At 42.4% G+C, this 27,459-nt stretch overlaps 1 protein-coding gene across 2 annotated transcripts in view; it reads right to left on the bottom strand.

The window, feature by feature from the left end:
* Positions 1-26,753, bottom strand: part of nedd9 (neural precursor cell expressed, developmentally down-regulated 9) — a 38,905-nt gene extending 12,152 nt beyond the window's left edge. Inside the window, exons 1-2 of one of the 2 annotated variants that reach the window (XM_069682024.1) lie at positions 26,704-26,753; positions 7,677-8,102 (exon numbers count right to left, since the gene is read on the bottom strand). In XM_069682024.1, the coding sequence (XP_069538125.1) occupies positions 7,677-8,096 (420 nt within the window). In that variant the 5' untranslated portion in view covers positions 8,097-8,102; positions 26,704-26,753. Of the gene's footprint in view, positions 1-7,676; positions 8,103-25,116; positions 25,325-26,703 lie in introns of those variants that run through there. The other variant, XM_069682023.1, reaches the window with a different exon arrangement.
* Positions 26,754-27,459: the final 706 nt, after the last annotated feature.

Here is a 27,459-nt window from a genome sequence, read left to right as displayed (position 1 = left end):
CGAATGGGCCTGTTAAACTGCACTTCCTCAATCTAGGACGCCCGCCTCCGATGTCATGTCTCGTTCAAAATCGTCAGGTTTGAAATGTAGACTGCAGACCTGAAGATGTCTTAGACGATCCAACGGTATATTCTTGTCGTATTTCAGATTCTGTACTGCTAGCAGTATGATAGTAACGGTAGAATTTCACTCCAGTGTCTCTCGCTGGGCCGTTCCTTTCAGAGGGAGGGGCGCAATGCACGCTGGGTGTTGTAGGAATGTAGAACCTCAAGCTGTTTGTACAACTTTCTCCACAGCTATGGCGCCAATTTCAAATATTGCTTCTATCGATTACAGAGAACACCAGCTTTGACTGACAGTGGCTTTTTCCAGGGGCGAACTGCTCCTTTATGTGATTGTTTATACAGTATATGTAAGGACTTCTGTAGTTCAAATCTTTGGTGCCAAATTAGAAGAAAAAACCCTGAAAAATAAATGGTAAGAAGATACATTTTGATCTCTACAGTCGCCGCGTCTCAAACCAACTGAACACCATTTAAAACACTTAAAAACATCGTCCCTCCAGAGTTCAGACATCTGTAAAATTGACGCCTATGTCGACCTCATTTCTCACATCATTATGTCTTTAACCACATCATCCAGGCCTAGCTTTAGTCACTCTGCATCAGTACCCATGTGTAGTACGATTTTAACAGGAAATCATCACTTTACACCTTTTCATTGGTTACACACAACCACTTCCCCCCGCTAATGGCCTGCTGACACAAATCAACAACCCTAACGAGGCTTTTCAGTAAAGGTTCTGCTTCTAAAAGATGGTGACAATGACACTGCCGTCACTCTATTGAATGTCATCCATCCACGTCCTCTAAACACCCCCTCATCACCTCTCTTGTCCTTTTTTCCGTCTATCTGGACCTCACACAGTTTCCACCTTCAACTCCGTCAGCACAGCGCAAGGTTGAAAGGAAAATTAACTCTGCACCGCCAGCTGTGCCAGTCCAACCAAGCTATCAGTCATATATAAGGTAAAAGTGGTGGTTAGGATATGACTGACTGCGTCTCCTAAATGTAGGGTGTGCCCTTCTCTTCTTTGCTGAATCACAGCACAAAGTCGTCTCTTGCTGTGTTTTGGGCCACTTCCCTTCGCTGCTCGAAACTGCTCGATAATGTTCCCCTCAGCCACCCGGAGCTGCACCAGCCTATTAAAGTGGCAAACTAATTAATGCAGGTAATTAACTCGTGAATCCTGCGAGGCTTTCGGCCGTCTCCATAACACGACCAAGTGGCCAAACCCAAACAGACAGCAGGCTTAATGAGGGGCATTAAAAGAGAACACACTGATTTGAGCACTAATAAGGATCATCTGTCATCCTCCCTGATCAAAGCTGCTTCGTAATCCGCTGGCATGATTATGTGAAGAAAAGTAATGCTAAAAGACGTGTCTGACATTCAGTGTTTACTTTCTACAAAAAACAATATCATAAGACAGTCCTCTGAGAAAATAAGAGGATTATATGAAATGGGAAATGTCTTCAATGACCCTTTAATCTTTAAAGGGAACAAGACAAAGAGTCTACAGCCATGCTAGCTGCTCTGTGAGGCTAAACTGCAAACATGCTAACAATGACAAAGCTAAAATTCTGACGTTAAGCTGGTATCTTAACAATGTTTACCTTTCTAGTTTAACATGATAGTATGCTAACATTTGCTAATTAGCACTAAAGAAAAGCTAGCTGAGCTGAGGTTGGGTGTAATTACTTATTTGGTGGCTTAACATCTGACAAATTTTAGAGATCACACTGATTTTAGCACTCAGTCTTTATTGGGGAAAAAGGCAAAGACTAGCCTATAGCCATGCTAGCAGCTCTGTGAGACTGTACTCAGGCATGGCAGAACTTTGGGCTAAATGCTAAGGCTAAGCTGCAAATATGCTAACAATGACGATGCTGAAATTCTGACGTTAAGCTGTTATATTTACCATTGTCACTATTTAGTTTAGCCTGTTAGTATGCTAACATTTGCTAATTAGCGCTAAAGAAACAGTAGCTGAGCAGAAGTTGGTGTAGTTACTTATTTAGTGGCTTAATATTTGACACATTTAGACACTTATTTAGCAGTACGTTTTTAAAGGGAACACAACAAAGACTCTATGCTAACAGCTCTATAAGACTGTACGGCATGGCAGTACTTTGACCTGAATGCTAAAGCTAAACTGAAAACATGCTCACAATGACAATGCTTAAATAAGTAGTAGAAGTAGTTTATTTCAGTCTGTACCAATCCCTCGCCCAAAAAGACACGTTAGCCATATTTAACATCTTAGCTTAGCAGGTTAGCATGCTAACTTTTGCTGAATGTACAGCTGAAGTTGATTGTAATGAGATAGTTTGTGGCAAAGTACTGGACAAACTGAAATGTTGACCCAATGATGGGACCACCAAAGTAATCACAATTCATCCAGTGAGGAACGTGAATGTTTGAACATTCAAGATGGACCAAACTGGTGGACCAACCAAGCAACAGTGCAGCGATGCCGTTTCAACAGCTGCTAGTTTGACTAAATATGCCAAAAAAATGCACTTGTTATGGCTTTGAATACTTGGTTTTCTTTGTCTACAGAATCCCTTTCTTTTGTTTGGATAAAATGTGAGTGTCAGCTTTGGTTTTGGTAATTGCCACCTTTCCTGCTAAAATTGTTAACTTTGTGCAAAGCATTTCCTGTCTTCCCTCCTCTATTCTTCTGCTCATTTATCACATTCCTCGCTTTGGACTTTCAAGGGGAGAAAGTCCTCTCAGTATGCACACCGCGGAGCAGATTACTTTTGGTGCGACTTGATTTATGACCTCGCCCTCTCGGTCAAACCTCATGGGCCAGCGATTCATCACAACTGCGACAATGGCGAGCGGACAAGCGTCTGAAGGAGCTGGCTCGCTGTAGGAAGAAATAACTCACTTATCTGGTGCTGAGATTGTCGTGTGCATGATTAGGCAGAGAAAATATGACCGAGGCAAACAAACAACCATTCATTACACACAACCTGGTTACTCCCAAAAGGAGACTTTATCAAGGTAGATGGCACACCCGTTAAGCCCATAAACAGCTATCAGAGTACTTCCTTGTGTTGTCTGGGAGTTTATTAAGCCTTTTGTTGCACCCATACCTCTTTATGGCACCAGTGAACAGATTGGATCTATGCGTATGACACAGTGACTGCAGGAAATGCCCATACAAGGAGCAGGCCTGATGAAACAGGAAGTGAGGAATGAAAGGGCCGTCTGGCAGGAGTAGATAAGAAGCTAGGCGTAGATCTTTGAACTTTGAACCCAACCCATCTTTGAATGCCGTGACCTCAGTGCCTGAGTCAGAGGGGGAAGCACAGAGGAAACGGGAACACTGAGGAGAAACTAATGCGGTGAAACAGACACACCTTTCAGAGCCGAAGAAGAAGAAAGAGGAAGTCAAGACGCAGCAGACTGAGATGAAAAATGGGCCTCTGAGAGCAGAATGATAAAAGGCGGTGGAAGGCTTCTCCGGGCCTCAAAGTGAGGGGGCTCTTTGTGTGGTCGAGGGCTCAAAGCAGCTCAGAGGCCCCTGTCCGGGTTTAGGGGGGTTGGGGGCAGCTGTGAAGCTCACCCTCCTTCTAGGGTCACCCCGGGACAAGGCTTCAGCATCAAACCAAACATCCAGATTTGGCAGAGAGCGGCAAACCTCAGTGTGCCTTTTTATACCAGAGCCTCACCACATGAAGAGAAAATAACCAGTCGCCAATCTGGATTTGCACTGACGGGTTGGCATGCGAGCTCCGGAGGAACACGGTGAAGCTCGTGCAAGAACCTTTCTCTGCTGGAGGCTTCAGAGTAATACGAGAGGGGAGATTATCAGTGTCGGAAGCCTGCATCAGTCCCCATAATCATTTGGGGAAGCGAGTGTGTGCTCACATGCATGTTTGCACTTGAAGACAAGAAAATGGCTGTTTTCCCTTCAGCTCCATCAGCTATTAGCACATTACAGCACATGCAGCATGAGTCAACGCCCGCAGCCCGTCATCAGTATGCTCTTAAGAAACATGCTGTAGTAAACGAGACTGAGTTTGAAGGTCAAAGGTCAGGCTTTGGATTTCACGACAACAGAAATATACTCTAAAAATACTACGACACAGTGCACGGTGCTTATGGGGTTTCAAAGGGGAAGGAGCTGCTGGTTGTGTCTCCTGGATAACTTTTCCATGGATTCGTTTTTTAGTTGTTAGTTTTAATAGCTTCAAGAAATTTCAAGACACAGCTTTAAATACTAAACTTTAGCTGCTGTTGCTATAGGCAAGGAGCTACAATGAATTAATAGGAATAAATTGGATCAAAACCAATCATCTATAATTATAAAGTTCACCAAAATAATAAAGGAAGCAAAACTTTTCTCCAAAACTCCCTGCTTTAATATTTAATATTCCATTGGGAATTCAGAGGATTCCATTTGCTCTAACGCTTTAGTTTAAAGAGGGAATATGTTGAGGTCAACGAGACTTTGAAATTAGTTTTGGGTCAAAGATAAGTGATGGGAAAACTTATCTTTGACACTAAAATATTTTGAAGTACTTAATTTGTAAAGAACCACCCTGATAAAGGAAAGATGCAAGATAGCCCAAAAAAAATGGGGAACAAAGCAAGGTCTTCTGGAAGAGAAGTCTCACATGAACTAACTTCAAGTTCAAACTGGTGATTTTAAAGAAAGAAATAATATTTAACTGAACCAGAACTTGACTAAAACTGTATAACGTATCATCTATTTTGTACAGAACATAAGCTGTGTCTGGTTAGTATCTTTAACCAAGGAGCAAAGTGAACGCCTCGTGTATATTAAGTTCAGATGATTCAACAGAAAGAGTTGCATCCACGTTGCCTAACATTGTCTTTGCAAAAAAAAGAGAAGGGGACTTTTTAAACCTCTGATGCCCAAAATAAGTCCTTTAACTTCCACTTTATAAACCAGAAACACTTTCCCTGAAATTGTTCTTTACAGTTTAACTACAGATTTGGATGTTTGGCTTCAACATTACTGCAGCCACAGAGACCGATGGTGCTTCTGCCCAACAGTCAGACGTCACTGGAAAACAACTGAGCCTTGTCTGGACTCCTGAAATACACTGACACACAGATGTAGAAGTCAAACACACAGTCCACATCGTTGTGTTTCGTAGACGGGAACAACCGCCCAAAATTGCACCACTTTTGATAACCGCAGATTGGAGGGAAAGCTAAACGTCCAAAACTGAAGCTAATCTTTCCAATAACATGATTACGGCACAAAACGTACTCTCATTAGAAGCACATTTAATTTTCCATGTTATCACCAAAGCCTTTTTAATACCACTCTTCAGCTAAGCCTTGAGGCCTGTTAGTGGAAAAGAGAGGTGTTGCTTGACAAAGCTGCTGTGTGCAGGTTGATTGACAGGTCTCTCCTCTCAGCCCCCTGGCTCCGGCTGACTTTATCACACCAGAAAATCAGACAAAGTCCTCTAAGCCTTCGGCGCCTGCCGTCTATTTACCAAGAAAAATGCACACCTTAGCTCATTTCTATGATTGCTGGAGCTGATTTGTAAAAAAAAACCGCCCTAAAGATATCAAAAGCTCATCCAGCATATAATTACTATCCGTCTCCTGGAGGATGATCGTGTCTGAGGTGCTAGAACTACTTTAACGGCTGAATAAACAGGAAAATTCTTCCTTCCTGTTCAAACACATCCCTCCCAATGACGCCCCTTTAGTAATTAAGGATCATTTTAACTCAAGCTACGCAAGTTTATCTGAAAAAATGCTACTGTGAGTACAAGTGACAATGATTGGACACGGAGAAATGTAAAAATTAAGTGCAACAGTAGCACAGGTACAGAAGAGTCCATACCAACAAACTTGCTCAGTACAGACAGTTTTAAAGAAATATCTAGCTTAATTTTGCTAACATCAGCTAGCCTACCATACGTGAGTGGAATTATGCTTAAGGTAGCTAATGTTAGCTGACGCGAGCTATGGTTAGAAAGAAAAATCCAGGCCGTTTGAAAGCTAACACATAAGCTAATCTTATCTAGTAGCCTATAGGCCACTTGAATAAACAAGTCATCACTTTTAAGGGATGTTAGCTGATGTTAGCTAATTAAGCAGTTGATTTTAGTTACTAATACTAGCCAAAAGATCAAAGTTGTCATTATCTGGCATTAACAAATGAAATGACCAGTTGCTCATTGTAGGTTATGTTTGCTGAAATGTTGCTAATGCTTGCTAACATCAGCTTACATCTAACTACTCTTAGTAGGTAATGTTAGCCAACGCAGCCAACAACATTACACATAAGCGAATGTTATAACATGTCCTTTATAGGCTTAATGTTAGCAGGAAGATAGCTTATGTACGCAAATATTAGCTAAAATAAGCTAAGAAGAATGTGTTAAACAGACACTTCTTTTTTCCCTCTTGGTTTTTAAACCTTATTTGCATTTTTCTGGAGAATTTTCTGGAATTTGTGGATACATTTGGGATGTGCTTTGGTGCATACGCTGCTGAGTGGCAAACCCCTTTAAAAATATGCCTTAATTTTATTTTTCTGTCACTGTTCGGTCCTTGAACTCAGTTTAGTTCACTTTATGCTGATTTCTCAAATATTTCTATAGTGAATCTTTGGATAATCACACACTTTTCTTTCAGTGCTCTATTGGGACAGTCATTCAGCCTGCACTAAAGCATTATCTGAAACATTTAACTCTGTTACAGTGAAACGAATATAAATATGATAAAGACTATCATTTGTCCAGATAATTGCATATGCATCAGAACAAATGTGCCTGAGTAGGAAACTGTTTCTTTCTGTGTGCTATAAAAGGCTGATTTTCTACGACAGCCTGTGATATATATGCTCTAAATGATATACCATCCAGCCAATAAAAAAACAAATACATTATACATAATGGACACTGCCTGGGCCATTGTATTTATAGCTATAGAGCAAAGGATCATGCCAGGGGTTTTCAGCGACCCTGTGTACAGCAGTTAAATACAGAAGAACCTACTCTCGGGCAGCTGGCTCCACCAAAATCAAAAAACAGCTCGGTGCTGTTTGCTTTTCCACGAGTTTTTCCCATGCTCACTGCTCTTCTGTGGCTCAGACTGGCTCTGCTACACACACGGTGCCAATATACAAGAAAAGCCAAATGGGAGCGCTGCACAAAAACACTACCCTGCTCTGTGGTGAGCGCCAGGCCCGGCACACCCTGTACACATGTCACATCGCAGACCCACAATCTCTCCGGCCTCTCCTCTGCTCTGTGCGTGTGTGTGTTATCACAATGATGGGAGTCGTGGCAGACCGGCAGCAGGACAGGTCACGGTGTAAATGCATAAATGCCATGTCCTATCACATCTAATACCCGCACTCGCCGGCAAAGGCCACACCCACCAGAGGGGATGTTGTGTTTTAAATCCGCTTTGATCCCAAAGAGCAGTCTCCATAGGTCAGAGAACACACAGTTCTCCATTTACTCCCCCTCTCTAACCCCATTCTTCACTTTCTATTTATCTATGCTTTTATCCCCTATCTAACATTGTATATGATTAATATTACTAGTGTAAATCATTGGTAATGAGCACTAGCCCCACTACTTATGGAAGCCTCCTATCTTTCTCACCTTGCTTGGCGTGTTCTCAGCAGCTAGCGTGCTCCTCGGTGGGACTTGGTAGACGTCTTGTGCCGGGGGAACCTGGTAGATGCCCTGCTGACTCTGCTGCTGTGGACTCTGGAGGGACGGGGGCACCTGGTAGATCCCCTGAGACCCCAAGCCAGGCTTCTGCTGATATCCCGAGCTCTGAGGAGAGGACTGGGCAGCGTTGGAGGCGGCAGCGGCGGCCGGCGACTGAGCCTCGAACATGGGTCCGATCAGCAGCTTCAGGCGATTGCCGGGGGCGATGCCCTGGCGGCCGTGCAGGGAGCAGAGCCACCAGCCCTCGAGGCCTCCCGTGTTCTGCTCTATGACTGTGAGGATGTCCCCTTTACGGAAGGCCAGCTCCTCGGGGGACTCCGGCATGTTGTCGTACAGCGCTTTGGCCATCAGGTTCTGTGGAAAGACAGAAAACGCATGCTTTAGATAAAGTTGTCTGCTTCATTTAACAGAAAAGGTTTGACCTTTTGTCACATACTGTCAAAGTTAAGTAAATTCTAGGGATGAACGATATTGGATTTTTTGCAGATAACCGATATTTTCCAACCCTTTTTCCCGATTTAGATACCGATATATAAGGCACATGCATGCAGTGCGCGCTGAGTTAATGTTGTAGCATTACGTCAAGCTTTTTTAGGGAATCATCGAGCATTTAGGCGTATCGGCAGAAAATATCGGCAGAAAAATAACACATCTGCCGATGCCGATATGTCATTTTCAAACCACAATCTGCAGATACCGATAATGTGCCAATAATATCATGCATCCCTAGCAAATTCTATTCAACACTAAAGGAATACTTGGACATTATGGGAAAATACTTGAAGCTACAGCAAGAAGCCGGTTAGCTTAGATTAGCACAAAGGACAGACACAGGAGAAAACAGCTAGCTACCTGGGTCTTTCCAGCACTGCTAAGGCTCAAAATATAACCTATTATATCTTGTTTGGTATTAGTGTTATTTGTAAGAACTAAACAATGTAATTTTTCTAACCCTAACCCTTTAAAAATGAAGCTACAGCAAGAAGCCAGTTAGCGCAAAGGATGGAAACAGGGGTAAACAGCTAGCTAGTCTGGCTCTGTCCTTGATTCTAACTGCACTTATTAAAAGTGCAAAAACACAAAGTTGTGGTTTGTTAAAGGGGGATTCTTCGACTCTCTGCTCGTTAGCTTCCAATAGTTTAGCACAAAATAACCTGTAAAGTCACAACAAGTTGTTTTTAAACTTTTTTTTTAAAGTAGATTTATTGCAGCCTTTAAAGCCATGCTAGCTGTTTCCTAAGCTAAGCTGATAGACTGTTAGCTTTAGCTCATATTTAGCTAACATGAGTGTATCAATAGAGTGTATTTACTGAGATGTCAAACTATTGTTTTTAAACACTTTTTTTTTAACAATACCTAATTGTCAGCTGCTGAATGACATGCAGCTAAACGTCTCTCTGCACTTCAAATTAGCATGCAGGATTGCATTAGCCCCCAGCTCTGCACCAGATGTCTTTCAAACCAATCTGAACTTGATGGGATTTTCTCAGCGTGCGCTCTGCTCCGGGGCACGGTTATCTAAAGGGCCAGTGAAGGCTGAGGGATAATGACTCCAAACCACAGATTTTAGAGATAGGAAAAGCCCCAGAGTGTGCCACTTGTGTGTCTGAGAGGGGCATTTAAGACTAATTGCCTCAGTAAATGCATCAATCTTTTCCTTTTTGCCTTTATTCATCCAGGGAAGGAGTTAACTGAGCATGAATGGTCCTTTTCAGCCGCTTTATACTCACATAATAATAAACTAACTAACTCATGGGAGCTGCCCTGCAACGCGACAGTACAGTGCTTTAATCTATGTAAGCTCCATAAACACAATAAGGGATTAACTGGTTGCTCAAGGGCACCTTATGGTTAGATGCAGCGGGACTATGGAGCAGTTGTTGTTCAGTTTCCCAGCTTGTCTTTGTTTCATGCAAAGACGACCACACTTGATTTATTTTTGCAGCATGGGCCTTGTAAAGAGAGTAAAAAACAAGCAACACTCTCATTTTTGTGCCGTTATTGCTTCAGCTTGTCGCAATAAAATGTCTATAAAGTGTCTTAAAATGAAGATGAAACTTCAGAGGAACAGCAAGAATGAATCGACGCTTCTGTTGACTTTTAATCTTAATAAACCGTCATCTTTCAGCGTCGCGAGCCGGATTAAAAACGTCCGAAATGAAGAGCCGAGTGGATTCCTAATCAGACTTAAAGCTACACGCACATTTGGATCAAAAAGAAATATTTCTACACACTAAGGATTTATGAAACCGTAGCATTCACATAAAGCTTCTGTCTTTTGGGTCTCGGTTATTACTGCCTCGCCCTGCAGCAGCTCACTGTGGGAATCAGGAAGCCCACTTTGAGGCTGCTGCTGGTTTCAGCCTTTCTTGAACCCTCGCTGGCCTTCCTCTTTCCTACCAGGCCAGTTCCCATGTGAAACTCTCTCCGCTCCTAACATCGTTATCTCTCTCTGCGGGCCTGGCCTCCCTGGCTATTGTCTGAGTCCACTGTCTGTCAGGGCCGTTCGCCAGCAACACCCGTCGCACAACTACACCCTCACAATCACAACCCCAGCTCACGCTGCCCGGCCACCAGCTACGCTAGCTGCAAGGAGCTCGACTGTGACCCCCAGGGGTCAACGGCGCCTGATGGGAGTGGATCCTGGAGGTCTGCTCACGACAATAATTTGATCAGGGCTTTCAGGGGCAACCATGAGGAAACTAAATGCTGATTACTGTGATTACTCCAATTAGAGTCTGAATATGAGAAATCAGAAGGAAGTTTTACGCAGGAACATTTTTGTCCTAAAGTTCTTTCTGCATGTTCAAGATAGATTCGCCAGACTCTCTTAATTTGCCCCTAGTTTCAGCCTCATATAATTCACCCATCCAGTAACAGAGGTACGGCCTCTTAAGTCACCATATAAGGCTAAATGCACTGTTGCTTTGTTGGCAAGTTTTACTCAAAGTAATGTTACCAAGGAGTCAAAAATGATCAGTTTACGCTGCACATGCTGCTGTTAGAGAGACAACAAAATTAGCAGTGTCTGTAGCGCCGGTCGTGGATCCAAAACAAACGAAATAAATGAAATATCATTAATACAGCTGCCAAAGACGTCAGAAAAGAGCTGGACTGCCATACAAAATAAAGAATAATGATTTGATATTAAGTTAAACACTAAAAAAATATGGTCCCCGGAGTTACGCTATTGGCTGCAGCAGAAGAAGAAACTGACGCTGAGGCAGCCCTTGAAATGAGCTGCTCAAAAGTTGGCCGACAGAATCATTGTCTACGGTAACTATATTTTTACGGAAAATACCAAACATTTAATGTGAGGACAAACCACTTCTTCCAGTGTTAAAATAAAGTAAATGGAATATTGTTCGGCTTTGGACTACCTGCAACAAAAGGTCACCCTTTACTCAGACAACAGTTCATTTTAAAGAGCAGCTCCAGTCGTGTTTTAAGACATATAAATGTTCTTCTTGAAATAATAAATTGAGTCTGTTTTTTTCTGCAAAATACGTTTAACTTGTAAAAATCCTCCCAAAGCATCTCCTCCTTCTCCCTCATTAAAGATTCCAGAATCTGCATAGGCCCCGCCCACTTTGCAACTTTCCAACCGCCCCCTCCAGCGTGAAAACAAAACACGTCTCTGCCATCGTTAGTGGCAACTTGTTGAAACTTAACTAGCTTGAAATTAGTTGTAGATTTAGTACAAAAATTACCATAGGTTACACATAATGATATGCATGGCGTCACCGCATCCATTAACGGGATTGGCTCCTTAGGTTTGTGACGTCACAAACCTGCCAATCTGAAAATGTGTTGTTCAGCCTGTCCTTGGTACGTGAAAGCAGACAGTCCCAGCCGTGGAGATGACTGCTGATGTTGTCCCTGATGTGTCTTGTAGCACATGAAGAACACCACATGGAGATGTTTACAAGGTTAAACACTTGATTTTCACTGGAGGGGGGCTTTAAGTAATTTCCAGATTAACCAATAAGGAAAATAACAGCAGCTCCGATCCTCTCAAACATATAAAAAAATCTCTCAGTAAATTGGTTTATCTCGTGAGAATGATGATGATACTGATGAAGATTTTTTAAGGTCAAATGAGTGTTTTTTTTCCCATGCGAATGAAGGCAGACCGCACATATAATCATCAGCAGATCATATTAAATCGGAAGTGACTCGTACGTGCCTCTTGAGCACACACCTATCTGGACAACCGCGATGGTTGTCCTGCTGCGGTTAAAGCTTTGTGTTTGATGCTCAGAGGAGAAATTAAATCAGCTCACAGACACAGAACAGCACGTAAACATGCTCCTGTGTCTCCGCTCATTACAGTGATCGCTGCACCCAGCTGCTGTACCGAGAATTCACCAACCAACACAGACGCAAACCAAAGTGTGTGCTCTTCTACATGCATGAAAAATATGCTGAAAACCACTTTTCACTGGCACGCTTTGCAGAGGATACAGGCTGGTGGGGGAAAGACATGCGAGAGGAACTGTGACCCAGCATCCGTCCTCTAAACCACACCGAGATGTTCATTTGTGCTCCACATCTAAAAGGTGACAACAGCTCAGAGACACAGTCCCCAAATACAGACCCACACTGTTATGAAGCCTGACTGCAGATATGAAACTGCATGTACCCTGTGTTGTTTAGGGTCCTGGGCCCTTTTTACTGCACAAAAACAATCACTATATCTTTTATAACTATTGCTACTTTTCTGAACAGGATTTTAAAGTGATGACTTGAACATCCTGAAGTTTCGTCTATAGAAGACTTTAGTTTGAGATACAAGCTGTAAAACCTGCGTATATACAATGGAGTTCATGTGCTCTACATCTGTTTGTTGCTGTTCTCCAAAATACCAAATATAAGCTAGCTGTGGGACTTAAACACAACAAAAATGAAGAATCATCACTGATAATTTAAAAGAATTAAAACACAAAATCTTTGCTTTTATCGTGTTTTGTGTTGCAAATTTGGCGAATTGAATGTTTTCTTTATTTGCCTTTTAGTCTATTTGCAAGTGTTTTCTGCATTGAGCTTTCAGGGCCACCGTACAAATTAGTCAATAAAGTTTAGTTTACTTTATTTGACAGGAGCTGTGCAAAACACTTCTGGTGGGCCAGACCACATCTGTGTCCCAATTACAATATTGCAACAATTAGAACAACGAACTGCGTGTGACATAAAAACAACATGCATTGCAAATACACCTTTCCTTCTCTCCATGTTGGAGGACAGTTCTAGGGATGCACGATATTATAGGCACATTATCGTTATCGGCCGATATTGGCTTAAAAATGAACTATCGATATCCGCCGATATAACTAACCGGTAAAATAATGGGCTGCTGCATACTTGATTAAATGCCCGACCTCGGCGCAATGTCCCCGGCGCGAAGAAGACCTGCGCGGCGCAGCGTGATGACGTCACGCGTGTCTACCTGCAGCATGAGAGAGTTAGAAGCCAAAATGTCCGTGGTGTGGAAGTTTTTCAAAGTGTCCGAAATAGATAGCAAAACTGCTATTTGCAATGACTGCTCAGCTTCAGTGATGCGAGGAGGAGCCAAGGCAAAGTCTTTCAACACTACAAACTTGATTAACCATCTCAAGACCCGTCACCCCGACCGTTGTAACAAATGTGATAAAATATCACCATTATACTGTACGCTAATTCCAAAACAGAAGAGAGTTGATGATCTCTGCTATTAGGTGCGCAGGAAAAAAATATCGGTATCGGTAATCGGCTAAATGAGTTGTAAAATATGGGCATATCGGATATCAGCAAAAAATCTAATATCGTGCATCCCTAGACGGTTCCATACGAAGGTTAACATCCGTGATCACATGACTGCTTTGCCTTAAGTCATGTTTTAAGTCCTGTTTTAGAATACTGAAGCGTGTGCAGCCTCTGGTATGAATGGGAACTGAGTTCCACCTTCCTGTCGCTCTTACTGGAAATGCTGATGACCAAAAGCAGTTTTACTAAATATAGCTGAAGTCTCCTCTTGATGAAACAGTTAGTGAAGTTTTTATATATATTCTGGAGTAATCACAGTGATTTCAGGTCAGTTTGTGGCCACGCTGAGAGTCACATTTGGATACTTTTGAATACTTCTGGTTTCAGATCTAAGAAAAATGTATTTTAAGCAGAAAAACTGTTGGATTTTAGAAATGTAACGATCATTTTAACATCCCAAACAATGAGGTCCACGTCAACAACACTCTAGGAGCTAAATGCTACAACCATTACTAAACTGAACGGAGGTTTATAACGATGACTAACCCCTTGAAAAATAACAAACAGTAATTCTCACTGGTAGTCTTTCATCAAGCGACTCTGAGTGTGGACATTTTAAAAAGTCAGACATCAGTCTGCGTTTCTGGGAACAAACAAACATGAACACAGAGCATCATCTGCTGCGGTGAGTCTGGGGACCACAGAGACCCTAAGGGGGACAGTTTCACACGTTCGCTCTCACTGTGGTTCAGTTTTATGGGCGCCGAGCTTGTGGGGACGTAAACACAGAAACGAAAATCATGAACGCTGTTGTAGCGGCTCAGGCAGCAGAGAGAGATTAGATACAAGTCGAAGGGTCATGCGACACAAACAGCTCGACGCACAGTTCCCTTTGAAGCGACGCTCCTGTTGTTGTTGTGTTGCTGCGCGTCAGCCGACAGCATCACCGCTCCGAGCAGGTGAAACTGACTATTAAACCAGCCTCTCTGATCTCATGGAGTAAACACCGTTCAGTCACAACCCGGTGACTCCAGCACTGACCATTGATCCTCCCGTAAACACATGTGTTTGCCATTTGTCAGCGTGAAGGCAGGAGGGGGCGGGGCTTCTGCTTTAGCCACAGAGGAGCTTCCAGGAAGTTATCTGGTACAAGCCAGCGAGGCGTTCGGATGCTTCCTAGAAGCGTTTCTGGTCCTGACCTCAAATCTAAATAAATAACACAGGCTGGCAGAAGAGGACAGAGAAACTGAAACTGAAAACTACACCTTATCTCATGAAAACATAAAAGCTTTTTATTGGACTTTTTTCAGACCTTTTAGGCCCATTTGAAGCTGTGAAAGGTTGTCAAATTTCTTCTAAAAGTCGACTTTTAGAAGAAAGTTTATTTAGATTTGAATTTAATGCTTTATTTATTTTACTTAACTGGATTTAGCTTGACCTTATTTCTTTGTAACTGCAACTATATTTTAGGCTGAAATGTCACAAAAGTTGAGATTTCAAAAAGCTGTCTCTTTGATAGACAATACTTAAATGTTCTTCTACTCAAACCTTATTATATCTAAAGGAGTAAATGCCCAGGGCGTGAATTTCTTCACGTCTTTTTATCCCCACCAAAATTAGCGCAGGTTTTTCAGACTCGGGAAGACCCGCTTATAGATGCCGATTGTCTTTTTTCCCCTTGCCAGTGAAGTATTCTCCTGTGTGTCTCTTTTCTGCTGCGTCACCGTCTGATGCCACAAACGTGCCGGTTAGTAAACAGTGAAGATGTTACAGTGGTTCGGTCTTTATTGTATCTATTACTCATTCAATCTACCTATTAAACTCAGCGCCGACAAATTTGTAACGATGTTCGAGCGCTGCTCGGACGGAGACGGGTTGAATTTGTAGCTGAGATGAGTCGCAGAAGTTACAGACGGAGCACAGCATCGCGCCGGAAAGGGGGCGGAGATTAACGTGTCAACACAGGCTTTGTGTTCCCATCAATGCCGATCGGAGCCGAAGCGATAATTACCTGGGTCCACTGCAGAGTCATCTGACCCGAGTCTGACTGTCGATTGTAACCTTTCCCGCTAAGCAAAAAAGCCGAGTGTTAGCGAGTGTTAGCTGGTTTTTTGACCAGTGGGAAAGCAGCTTAACAAACAGTCTAAAGCCTAAAACCAGTTTTCATGTGATATAAAGTACAAACAATAAGAAAATCCTCATAACAGAGAGAAAAACATCCAAACATTTTTGTCCTTTTAAACTATATTTGCTTGAAAAATAAGCAGATTAATAAGTAATCAATCACTTGACTGATGGTTTTAACTTTACATTTGCTAACTATAAAGCTAACACACTTGCTAAAAACAGAACAGGACTAGAAGAGCCCTACTACCCCTGCACACTTTTATTTTACATATCAGGGTCTCACAGGTCTCAAGCAGCCCCCTGCCACATCTGGCTTCAGAGACGCTCTCGTGGCCTCGTATGTTTTTGTCATTACAAACGAGGAATCGTGCAAAGCTGAGCCGTCCAGAATCCCACCTGAAGCACGATATCCACCCTGAAGACCCAGCTGTCTGCACCCCTCTCTGCTCTGACTCACTCCCCTCTACATCAACAACACTTTTCCTTTTTTTCCACCAGCGTCTCGCCTGAACACAAACAGTATAAACGTCCTCTCATTCATGCGGAGAGCCTGAGCTGACCATGTTAAAAATAAAGCTTATGTAACTCCACCGCCCGCCTGCTCAAAGGTCCCACCTTTGCTTTCAGTACGAGCTCTGTGGGTGGCTTTGGCCCGGCCTCTCCGGGGTTCACATCAATCTACTAATAATGAAGGCGGCTTTGGCAAACAGGCGCGCTAATACGTCAAGTGTCCAAAAAACACAACCACACACAAACCGTAGCGTCCCCATGGCATCAGGAGCTTTCAAAAACAAACACAACCTGCTCCTAAAAGAAATGGTACGCTCCAACATCACTCAGTATCTTAATAATTCCGGCCATACCACTGCAACACGTGTCCCGGGGTGGTTCCAAGGAAAAAGGGGCGAACCAGCACACTCATTTGGCCTCATTTCACGTGGTTAAATATAGAAAATAATTATAGTAATGACGGTAATGAGGACCTGATGACTTTTACGAGCCGTTCCTGGGAGTGCGGCCTGCTGCGGGTGAGAGCCAGTTCAAATAAATGGGCCGTGTGAAGGAAGGGGCTCATGGGAAGCGGTTCAGAGCGCAGAGTGCACGGTAATTTCTTCATTTGGACAGTTTTCAGGGAGGTTGACCCTCTGATTACAGCCTCTTTACGAGCCAGTGGCCGTGAATTAACATAATTACACAGCAGGCTCGGTGGAACTTCGCCTTCCTCTATTTCTGACAAAGTCCAGTGGAAACCTTTCGCCACTTTGGAGCGCAAACAACACATACACTGCTGCCACATAATGATGGATTGATTTGTTATGTAAGCAGCCGTACATCAATAGTTATGACACAGTTACAAAATAGACGTAACAAACCATCAATATTTTATTCCAGCCTTGTGGTCATGACAAAACAAGCCACTGAATAATCTGAATTATATTTATAATGAAAATAATAATTTATTGTCTATCACTGATAAATAAATAACTCATAAATTATAATATTGACTATTGTTTTTTATTCTCCGACATACTGAGTGTCATTTTGTTTGACTAGTCATTGTTGCATTTAGAGACCAGAACCATCAAGCCAGCAAAACAAGACACAAAAAGGCTCCATTCATTCACAAGGGCTCTGAATAAAAGACTATTGTGTCCCTGGTGTAAATATGACACCCACCGCCTTCCCTCTCCCATTTGTGATTCACGAGGTGCAGCGCTGTGATGAAATCTCCACACCCTGAAAAACATTACCAGCATGGCATGGCGACCGACCGTCTCTTTAACGGGAAATGATGTGCCATGCTGCGTCTAACCACACTCACTGCAGGCTGAGACAAACCACTGATGCTCGAAAACACCTCTTTTTGGAAGATGAGATATTTGTTTAGTCAGTCGATACGCATGATTAAGCCTGTATCATAACAGCGGAGTTCCCCTTTAAAAACAAAACAGGATATACACTATGTAAATTTGAGTCTTCTTAAACGGTCCGTATCGAACCTCAACACATTATTTGACAGCTAAAGCACGGCTACTTTTGTTCATACATCATTTAATCAATGTTTTTATATTCTACTCTACATCAAATCTGTAGCTAGCTCTGATACTACTGTAGCTGCTGTGCCACTGACATGCTAGCCAACCACTGTAGCACTAATAAGTCACAATAGCTTTCTGACAGTTCTTCTGTTTTGTCAGTAACGTGCAGATAAGTCCTCCCTGGTATTTAGTTTCTAAGGTGTGACCAACATTTCATCACAAAAAGGTGACTGGAGAGTAACAAAACAAGCTCTCAGAGCTAGCAAGCTTGCTAACTGTATTTTAGCTAGCTTTGATTTGTTGAAATTAAGGGCATTAAGTTCACACAGTTTGGTCAAATTTTGTGATAGACTGCTAACTCTTTAAGTTAAGTGTACGCTCGAACAGAGGAGGATTAGATCAATGATGATGAAGCAACACGGCTAATGTGCTACAATAGCCTCCTTTATTTTGGCTAGCACTGTCAGGACTGCTTGCTATTGCACATATTGGGAGTGTAACGAGACGTCAACAATAACTTTGTTAGAGGCTCAATCCACTCACTAACTCATGAGCTCTACAAACCAACTGTACACCTGATTAGCACCAAACAACAGAGTGAGTGACATAGTAACCAACCAGCTGGTGAACATAGAAGCATATTAAAAATTCAAAGAGATAGATATTTCTTTTAGGAGTTGGTGGTGGAGACCAAAAACAGAACTTAAAGGAAAAATAATACGGGACTAAGCTAACATCAGTTATATGGACAGTTACTCCACTTAAATTAATGGTTGCTCTATGTTGTCCGAAATAAATTATCTTGTTATTCTGGGAATATGAGTATTTCATTGTCAAAATAATTCTTTAATTAATTGGATGTATTTCGAATATAAAATCTGCTGAACTACTTGTTTATCTGATTACAGTTCAATGATTATGGAATAAAACATGGGCAGGACGCAACAAGCCACAGGAAGTGATTAGAGTACATTCTGGGTAAAAATGACTCCTCTCCTCCGGCTCCTCCTTACTCAGCGCATTTGTCATAGCTGCTTTATTTTTTTTTATTGTCACATAAACTACAAGGTAACCTGACATGAGTCGCTCCTCTGTTTCCGCCCCACTCCTTAGCCTGCAGCACTTCCTGCCTCCTGCAGAACCTGAAGAGATCCAGGCTAACACTGACCTCGTCTTATCTGTTCACATATTGGACGCCAAGTACAACCTATAATAAGAAGTGAAAGCCACACTGGAGATATTCCCTCAAATGTGTATCGTATTCTGTGAACCCGAAGAGCTGCTGGGGAAACATTGTGCAACACTGAATCTCATGTTCTGCTAATTCATTCTGAAGCAGCAGGAAGACAAACCTTCCTTCAGTTTAAAGTGTCTCTGAGTTAAGCTATGAATCTCTGAGAGCTCTGGGGACTAGTTCCTGACACTGACCTTTGACCTAAAACAACAATTTACCGCACATCAAGGGGTCAGAAAAGCATCAGCAACACAAAAACAACAGTATGGATGGTATTCGAGGGGCCCCAGCCAAGAAGTGTTGGCAGAGGAGAGACGTGGATTACTTCCAAGCCTGGCACTGATGCCAAAACGAGGGTACATGAGTGCATCCATCGTGGTAACCCCCGGAGACGGGAGATAATCCCTCTAGGGGGGAATAGCCGACATGTGAAATATGTCTCATGGTATCTCTGCAGGGCCACATTGAATGGTTTTACATATAGGAATAGCCAATGAGATGGAGATTCACTTCAGTGTCCTCCCGATTTCACGCTAAGAGAAGATGTCACCACCACAAAGAGACGATCGGCTGAGGCTGCCATCTTCCCCCTTTGATACATGAAGGGTATGGGAGATTAAAGGAGGAGCTTTTGTTTATTAGAGGGGAAGATTCACCCGCTTTGATACTTAAGTGCTTTTAAAAAACATCCACTGGTGATTTTCTTTGCTTTTGTATTTGTATTTTATGTTATTTCTGTGTCCAAGTGGTCAGAAGTGATTAGGGAATGAGCACGGAGCTTATGTTACGTCTTCACAAAACGATCAAACACTCAAAAAGATGTTTTAAAATGTCTGTTTGGAATTAAAAAGTCAAAGATATTCAACTTACATTGATAGAAAACGGAAAATACAAAAACACTTCTATTTTAAAAGCTTTAACCAGAGAATATTTGGAATTTTTGCTCTAAAAATACGACTAACGATTTATCTATTATCTAATTATTTACCAGCAAATGTCAAATGAGTGATTGTTTCAGCTCTGCATGTAATGTCATTGTGATTTATTTCCTGCTACCGAAGTGATCAACCATAAATATTAAACTGAGCTAACTGAGACCTGAGAAAAGGTTCTATTTTAAGACCAGATTATTTTCATCAATCTCTGTTAAGTCTCTATCTATCGCCACATAAGGTTAACACAATGGTGACTGAGCCGATGGCCCACTGATGAAAGCTTTGCATTTGCAGTATTACAGACTGGGTGTCTGTGGCGACTTTAGCGAAAAAAATCACAAGCGGCGCCCAGTTAGTGACGCGTTTTCCATCACCCAGCAGTGGTTGGTCTGCCAGAGAGGGTAGGCGGAGCTAAGCAGCTGCTTTTCCTGTTTGCGAGTAAACAGTAATCTACTATGGCTGAACAAACAAAGAAAAGATGGATGACTACAGATACAACTTCAAAAATAAGTGAAAACCCAAAGAAAAAGAAACAAACTCAACGCTCAGGTGAAGGCAAATGGTTTTTGCCATAGATGCGAGTTTACCACTTTAAATAATTATACAGATAAATGTTATGTTTAGAAATGTAGCAGAATTTCTCAGCTATTAGAAGCTTTAACAAACCAGCAGCAAAATGCCTGATTTACATGTTTCTTTAGCTAGAAGTATTTCTGCTGCAGTTTCAAATCCACCTCTTTATTTTCGTCCACACTGATACATTTAAATTTTAAAACCCACATCTTTTGCGACGTTACTGCTGATCACTTTGTAGTTTGAAAAGCCCTGGACTGCACAGTGTTTACTGGGCGGAAACCAAGACTTCATACAGATGACGCAGGCACCAATATGGCGTCTCGATTGGGTCTGTCTAAGTATGAACGCAGCCTTAACCACTGACAGTCTAAACAAACAATGAATATGGGTTTTGTGCATTGGTATTTAAACACTTTTCTTCCCCGGTGTCCCCAGCTGTCGTGTCTCCTCTTATCTGCCACGAGGACAGACTCTTCTCAGGGTCGACCCGAGCTGACAGAGGCCGCTACATCTTTAGAGATGACCCTGCAGAATAGTTGGCATTCCTCAGGGGGAAGGAACGAGAGGCGAGAATTATTTCCGCCAAAGGTCAAACATGGAAATGATTATGCGCATTGTTGCTGATGTCGGGTAGTCTCTCCCCCCACCCCCCTCTCTGTCTGTCTCTTTGGCAGAAATGAACACACAATAAAGTCTGTCTCCCTGCTGACCGTTTTCAAATGTTAATAGCTGGCTCATGGTGCGACGGCGCAGCAGGGGGAGGGAGGAGGGACGAGGGGGAAGGCTATTCATTCTCGCTGGGGGAGAAGCTCTTCACGCACACTGAAAGTCCTGCACAGGAGCAAAGATGTGGCACGAGGGCGAGTAATTCTGCACTTAGAAAAATGCTGAAAAAACTCGCCATCACAGCATGAAAATACCACGACGCTTTAACAGGCAGTGTGGAAGTTAACGGCCTATAAGAAAGAAGAAATAAAAAGCTGCATGGAAAAGCGATGTTACGGCTTGAATGTGCGATTAAAACTTGCAGGTTCCCTCGAAAGGTTAAACAAGCGGAGAAGAGGGATTGTTTGCCCGGTTTTCTTTCAGGAGAATACAAATGTCTCCCTCTGAAACCCCCCTGCACAATCTTAAGTGCACAGAAAAGAAAGGCTGCAGTATCCCGGTGTAGCCCTGCCGCCAGACTCATTACCGATGTAAAGGGGCACCTTGAAACAATCATGTGCATCTTCCGAAACACCCTTCCCACGCACAATTGCCTGGAATGCTCCCATTCTCACGGGGCGCTCCTCGACCTCCCTGCTCCCATCCCCCCCCCACGCCCTCCACCCCATACAACCAACTCTGTTTGCCCTCTCGTTCCCCCCACAACTTCCTCTTTCTTTCATTTTCCGCAGGCCCCCCTTTCAGCATCACAGATCCTCCCTCTCAGAACAATGTCTGCCCGCTCTCCTCCAGCACTCTTTGCTTTTTGGACCGGTGCCTGGAGCCTGAACCCATAAAAAAAAAGAAAAAGTGAGGGAAATACACACACACACACACACACACACATATTGGCCAGAATTTGGGTTCACCTAATCACTCTTCTCTGCGGTTGTGAAGCTATTTCTGAACGAGTTACGTCAGCTGCGAAGGAATGAGTTCAAAGGTTGTGGAAGACGCTGGGCGAGAACGTAGGGGAGAGGACTTTTTAAACTGTCAAGAACTTCACAGGAGAAGTTTTTAGACTGTTTGGGAAACACACTTTCTGTTGGAGGGTTGGATGCAAAGATATCGCTCTTATATCTGTCAGATAAATATAAAGCCGGTATATCCTTAGACAGTTAGTTCAGCTTAAAGACTAGAAAGATAAACAGCTAGCCTAGCTCTATCTTCACCTCTAAAGCATGCTAAGAAACATTTTATACCTTGTTTGTTTAATATGTACAAAAACCAGAGTAAATAAACTACAAGTTAAGAAAAAAAGACTTGAAACAACCAATTGTGATTTAAGTTTTTTAATAGTTTTCCTCTTTATACTTATAGGCTACGCTAACTGGATGTTAGCTTCATTAGTGGACAGTTCGACCCCCATAAAATGGCAAATTGCTGCTTTTGTCGGGAGTGACCAAACAAGATAAAGGGCATTAGCTTTAGAGCTGCTTTCAACTTTTGATCCCCCCAGGCTAGCTGTTTCTAGTCTTTATGCTAAGCTAGGCTAATCACCACATGGCTCCAGTTTAATATATACTGTACAGACATGAGAGTGGTATCAATCTTCTCATCTGCTCCACCAGAAAGTGATTAAGTATATTTCCCAAAATTTCGAACTATTCCTCTAAACTCAGGTATCATCTCTTTCTGTCGTTGTCTTCCTCCTCGTCCTCGATGCTGTAAGACCTCCGTCTGTATGCAGACCCATCAGGGGGGATTATACGCATTAGGTGACCTATGAAAGACAAGCTTTCCCTTCACACCTGAACACCCATTGGAGACCATCCCTGATGTCAGATGGCGGGAGGGAGGAGGCAGCGTCTCACCAGATTCTCCTCAGGACATGCGACGGCCGGGAGCGCCAAGCACCTTGTTAAGCTTCTGTTGAATCATTAGCACTCTGCTCAGGGAGGAGCGCTTAATATAGCTGTGAATTATTAATCGCAGCTGAGATCAAAAGTAAATGCTGAGATTTGATAGGGGGCATGGTTAACTTTGGCACTATTTAACTGATTTCTGACCTGCAACGAACTTGATAAACACAGTAAGATAAGGCCTCTTTGGCTGCACGATTACCCAACTTTCTTCTCTCTCTGTGCCAACCTTCGATCCTCTGGTGGTGTTGCATAAAGCAGACATGTTTATCATAAGCAAAGAGCACTCTGCATGTTTCTATGACCTCCCTATCTCGCCTGAATGTGATAGAAGCAAACAAAGACACGTAGATATAGTGTTACGTCAGAAAGGCGGGCTACAGACTGATAACACAGTTGTTGATCACATTTATAGCATCCACTGATCAACCTTCTTGTTCAGGATGAAGAAAGTGATCAATTGGGGCACGGTCAAAGCTCCAGCTCGCCTGGAATCCTTGTTACGCTTCCAAACACATCATCATCACCCTGAACTCGCCCTCGGCTCCGCTAGCTGTGTACTTAACAGGACAATGAGTCAGTTTGGGAACATGACGCAGATACACACAGCGTGGACGCCCCTCCAATCACCACCACACCCTCCTGGAGAGTGACACCAGGCCCAGTGGACGCCCGAGACCCAAACACAGCTCACAGCCTGAGCTGTGTCGATGTCGAGAGCCTGAGCCAAATGTCTGGCAAACAGCTACTTCACACTTCTGGAAACAGCTAGTGAGGAGATGAAGCCGCAGCCCTCCAATCCACTGAATCATCCACACACTTTGCACAGTTTTGCATGAGAGAGAACAGTTTTTGCTTCCCTAATATGGTGAGGCTGACTTACAGGATAAAATGTGTTCAACAAGTAGTGGTAAAGCTCAAAGACATTCGCAAAGCAGGGGCGAAAACATGTCCACTAAAAGTCAATCCAGCGCTCCCTGTAAGCTGACATTGAGCTTACAGGAGCTGTCAATCACATGAATAGCTCTCTATGACTAACACTGACAGAGGTAAAAGGGAACTTTATGAGGACATGATTCATCTTTTAATTGAAAGTGTCAAATGATCTCAGCTAGAAGTGGAAAATAACTGTTTATAACATGCTAAACTTGGACTTTTCTCTTCTGTTTTTTACCAAGCTAGCTTCCCTTTAATAAGCTGTAGTTGCAGGTTTGTTGCATCACTGTGTTAATGTTTTAATCATTTCACTCACTGGATAAGCCTCCCTAAAAATAGACATTCCCTTGTAATTTATCACAGTTCAGCTGAAATATTAGCCAATCAATAAATTATCCCACTTTAGAGTTACTGTTTTGCCATATTTCAAAAAGAGAGTTACATATCTGAAAGTAATATTTTGTCGACTGTTAGCCTACTATTGTTGACATTTTAAAGACAAAACAGTTAATTATTTTAAGAAAATGTAATGGGTTATGTAGACCAAAGGAAACAGTAACCAAAGAAAGTCCAACAGCAACAAGCAGGTTATAGAAGAGGGGGCTGTAAATATTTAAAACCAATATATTTTTTATATCTGCTCAGTGGAAATCTGACTTCCACAGAAATGTTTAGAGACTGTATCTTAACTGTCCTTATCAGCAGCAGTCAAACTGGTATACTGGAATATGAGCACAAATATTTACGAGAACAAGATAAACATCACTGACAAGATGATTTCTGATTCTACTTCTTATTTGGAACCAGGGGGTTAGAGGGCAAGGGGGCACGGAGTTGGTTGCTTTTCACTCTATTTACGCCCCTGTGTTTGCAGTAAATGTAGCCCCAGGATAGATATGATACATTGAAACAACAGCAGGCTAGAAACGAGTTATTTTCACACGCACAAACCACAAACATCTCAACAAAAGGGTTGCAGAATGCCCTTCTCACCATTGTTTCCCTTTTTTAACCAGTTCAATTTGAAACAAACCCGGATACACTCATTTATAACTGTCATGAAAGCAAAGTTCACAAGGTGTCACAGTCAAAGCACCAACGTCGACTCCTCTGACAACTCCATCTTTGTGGTAGCAAAGATTAACTTCTTCTTGTTAGAAAAAACAAGCGACATAAAGAGAACAGATTCAACCTGTGTGCCGCTTCACTTACTTTGTATTTCATCTCGCCGCTCTTCTCTGTGACTCCAGTAAAAGTGAGAAATAAATCCGCTTTATCGTCTCAGAGAGCTTCACATCTGTGGACTGACTGACGTGTATTTTCTGTGTGGTTAACCAGCCATCCAGAGCTTCACAGACAAGAGAAACACACACGTAGGAATCTTTCTGAATCCCGGACCGCTTCTTTCTATTCCTCTACACCAGACTACTGCTCACCACATTGAGAGGTCCAACGGCTCATTTGCATGGGACGCCGCTGATTGGTCGAACGTAACACTCTGATCCAGCCCTGCAAACCCCCTCCTCACTCGCGCGCATTGCTATGTTGCAAAAGTGACGTCATTTACAACGCAAGAGCAGATTAAATCACCTCAAATGTGTTGACATCTGGAACTATGAGATATTTGTCCAAAAATAAGCCTATTTCATTTCAACCGTGGTTCAGTTGTGTAAAACATATTTCTAAAAAGTTCATATAAATGGATTTTGTCTCTTCTGTTACATTTTTGAGATGTTGAATTGCTTTATAATGTTGGCCTTATTCATCCCTGGTGTCTTCCTCTCCTCTTCCTCTTCCTCTCACGTTTTTCTTTTAACTCTGAAGTTTTGAAGATAAACAAACTTTAAGTTATAGTTTTTGACAGCAGAAATTCAAACATTTACCTTCAAACTTTTTTTTGCTCTGCTACCTATCCACAAGCTATCGGTTAAGTTTTAAGCCGAGGGAATAGCGTGTTTAGCTAGCAACCCATATCACATCTGATAGGATAAATGTATGTCAGTGCCTCTGAGTTCTAAGTGATTCATCAAAATATGTTCACATTCTATGGGAAGAGAAAATAATATGCATTGCAGTTTACTTGTTGTGTACTTGCTATTTTTGTCTCATTGAAGTTTACTGAAAGCAAAACTCAAGTGTAGATTTTGACATGATTAGAAATGTGTGCAGTACTTTTGAAAGATGATTTAACTGCTTACATTTCAGGAAGTTCTTGTGTGTTTTTCTGTGAAAGTGGAGGAAGTGCGATTCTGCAGCGCTTTCTTCTGCACGGAAATGTGACGGCTGGTTCAGGAGAATATCACAACACCGAGCTAACCTACCTTTATTTAACGTTTACCTCCAAACGCCATCATGCTGCCCTCTAATGAATAAATATTAGATACATATTTGAGCTGGAGCCTATGCTGAACACTGTCCTGGACTACAAGACGTAGCTATAAATAACTGCAGCTTTAGTTTACATGTTTTAAACCAATGGCTGAACAAAAAATAGGTGTTTTTCTTTTCTCTCAGTTTGTATTCCTAACCCTAACCCAACAACCTAATATGTAACCTCAAAGGTCTTGACAAATCATTCTTTGAAAGATGGTCCAAAAACTATAATCTGGACTGAAATTTAACACAAAGCACAATAAACTTAACAAAAACCAAACAAATTTCCTTGTGTGATACAATATATCATATATCATATAGGATCATGATACAATACATAACACAACCCTTTTTATCCTTTCTGAAATAGTTGTGTTAAAATAAATCTTAGTTATTACTTAGTTAAAAGTTATTTTTAGTGCTCACCCTGACTTCAATGCAGCGTAGATGATAGCAGAGATGTCGCCTCTGTTCAGCCCGCTCAGCGTGTTGTGGAGGTGACAAGAAACACCCAATTTGATCTCTGATAAAACGACAAACTTGCAGGAAAGCGCTTGCCTCTGTGCATCGCCTGCTCACACCTCCTACGTGCACGCAGCTCGCCTCTTCAGAGCAGTTATCACATTTAAGATCTGCATCTCATGAACACAGAAGAAGAAGAAGTCTTTCCTAACATTTTGCACACATACAGGCCTCATGTGTGTATCTGTTTGTTATTTAGACTGTTTACTGTGTATCATTAAAGGGGCAGACATCTCCTGTAATTAGTCGCCCCTCCTGGGTTTCCGAATGCTCTAATCTGAGTTAGCTCGTTTATCACAATCACAGGGACCCTCATTGTCCCCCCGTGAACAGTCATATCCTCAGATGAATGCCTCCTGTAAGGGCACTCAAAACACTCGTTTGTGTAACATACACCATGCCCAGCTGGAGCCCATTCTCTGAGCCACAAGTGGGTTAGCAGGGGGCTATTCTTTTCAGTGTATGGCATGTGATTATGTGCATGTGAGCACCTGTTTCCTCTGACAAACACGACTCATTTTCCCATCTGTTTATATCAGTTCTTTGGATGAACAGCCTGAAATAAGCCAAAAAGGTTGTTTATCCCCTCTTCACAACATTTGGTTGGATTGAATGAGTCCATTAGTCTTCCGTCTCTAGTGCCATGTCATTTCGGCTGCT

Source organism: Semicossyphus pulcher, unplaced genomic scaffold, assembly GCF_022749685.1.
Source record: "Semicossyphus pulcher isolate SPU_LCO1_2020_fin unplaced genomic scaffold, fSemPul1.0.p SCAF_5, whole genome shotgun sequence".
Lineage (NCBI taxonomy): Eukaryota > Metazoa > Chordata > Actinopteri > Labriformes > Labridae > Semicossyphus > Semicossyphus pulcher.
The sequence above is the reverse complement of the archived record's forward strand: the minus strand, read 5'-3'. Positions and strand labels throughout refer to the sequence as shown.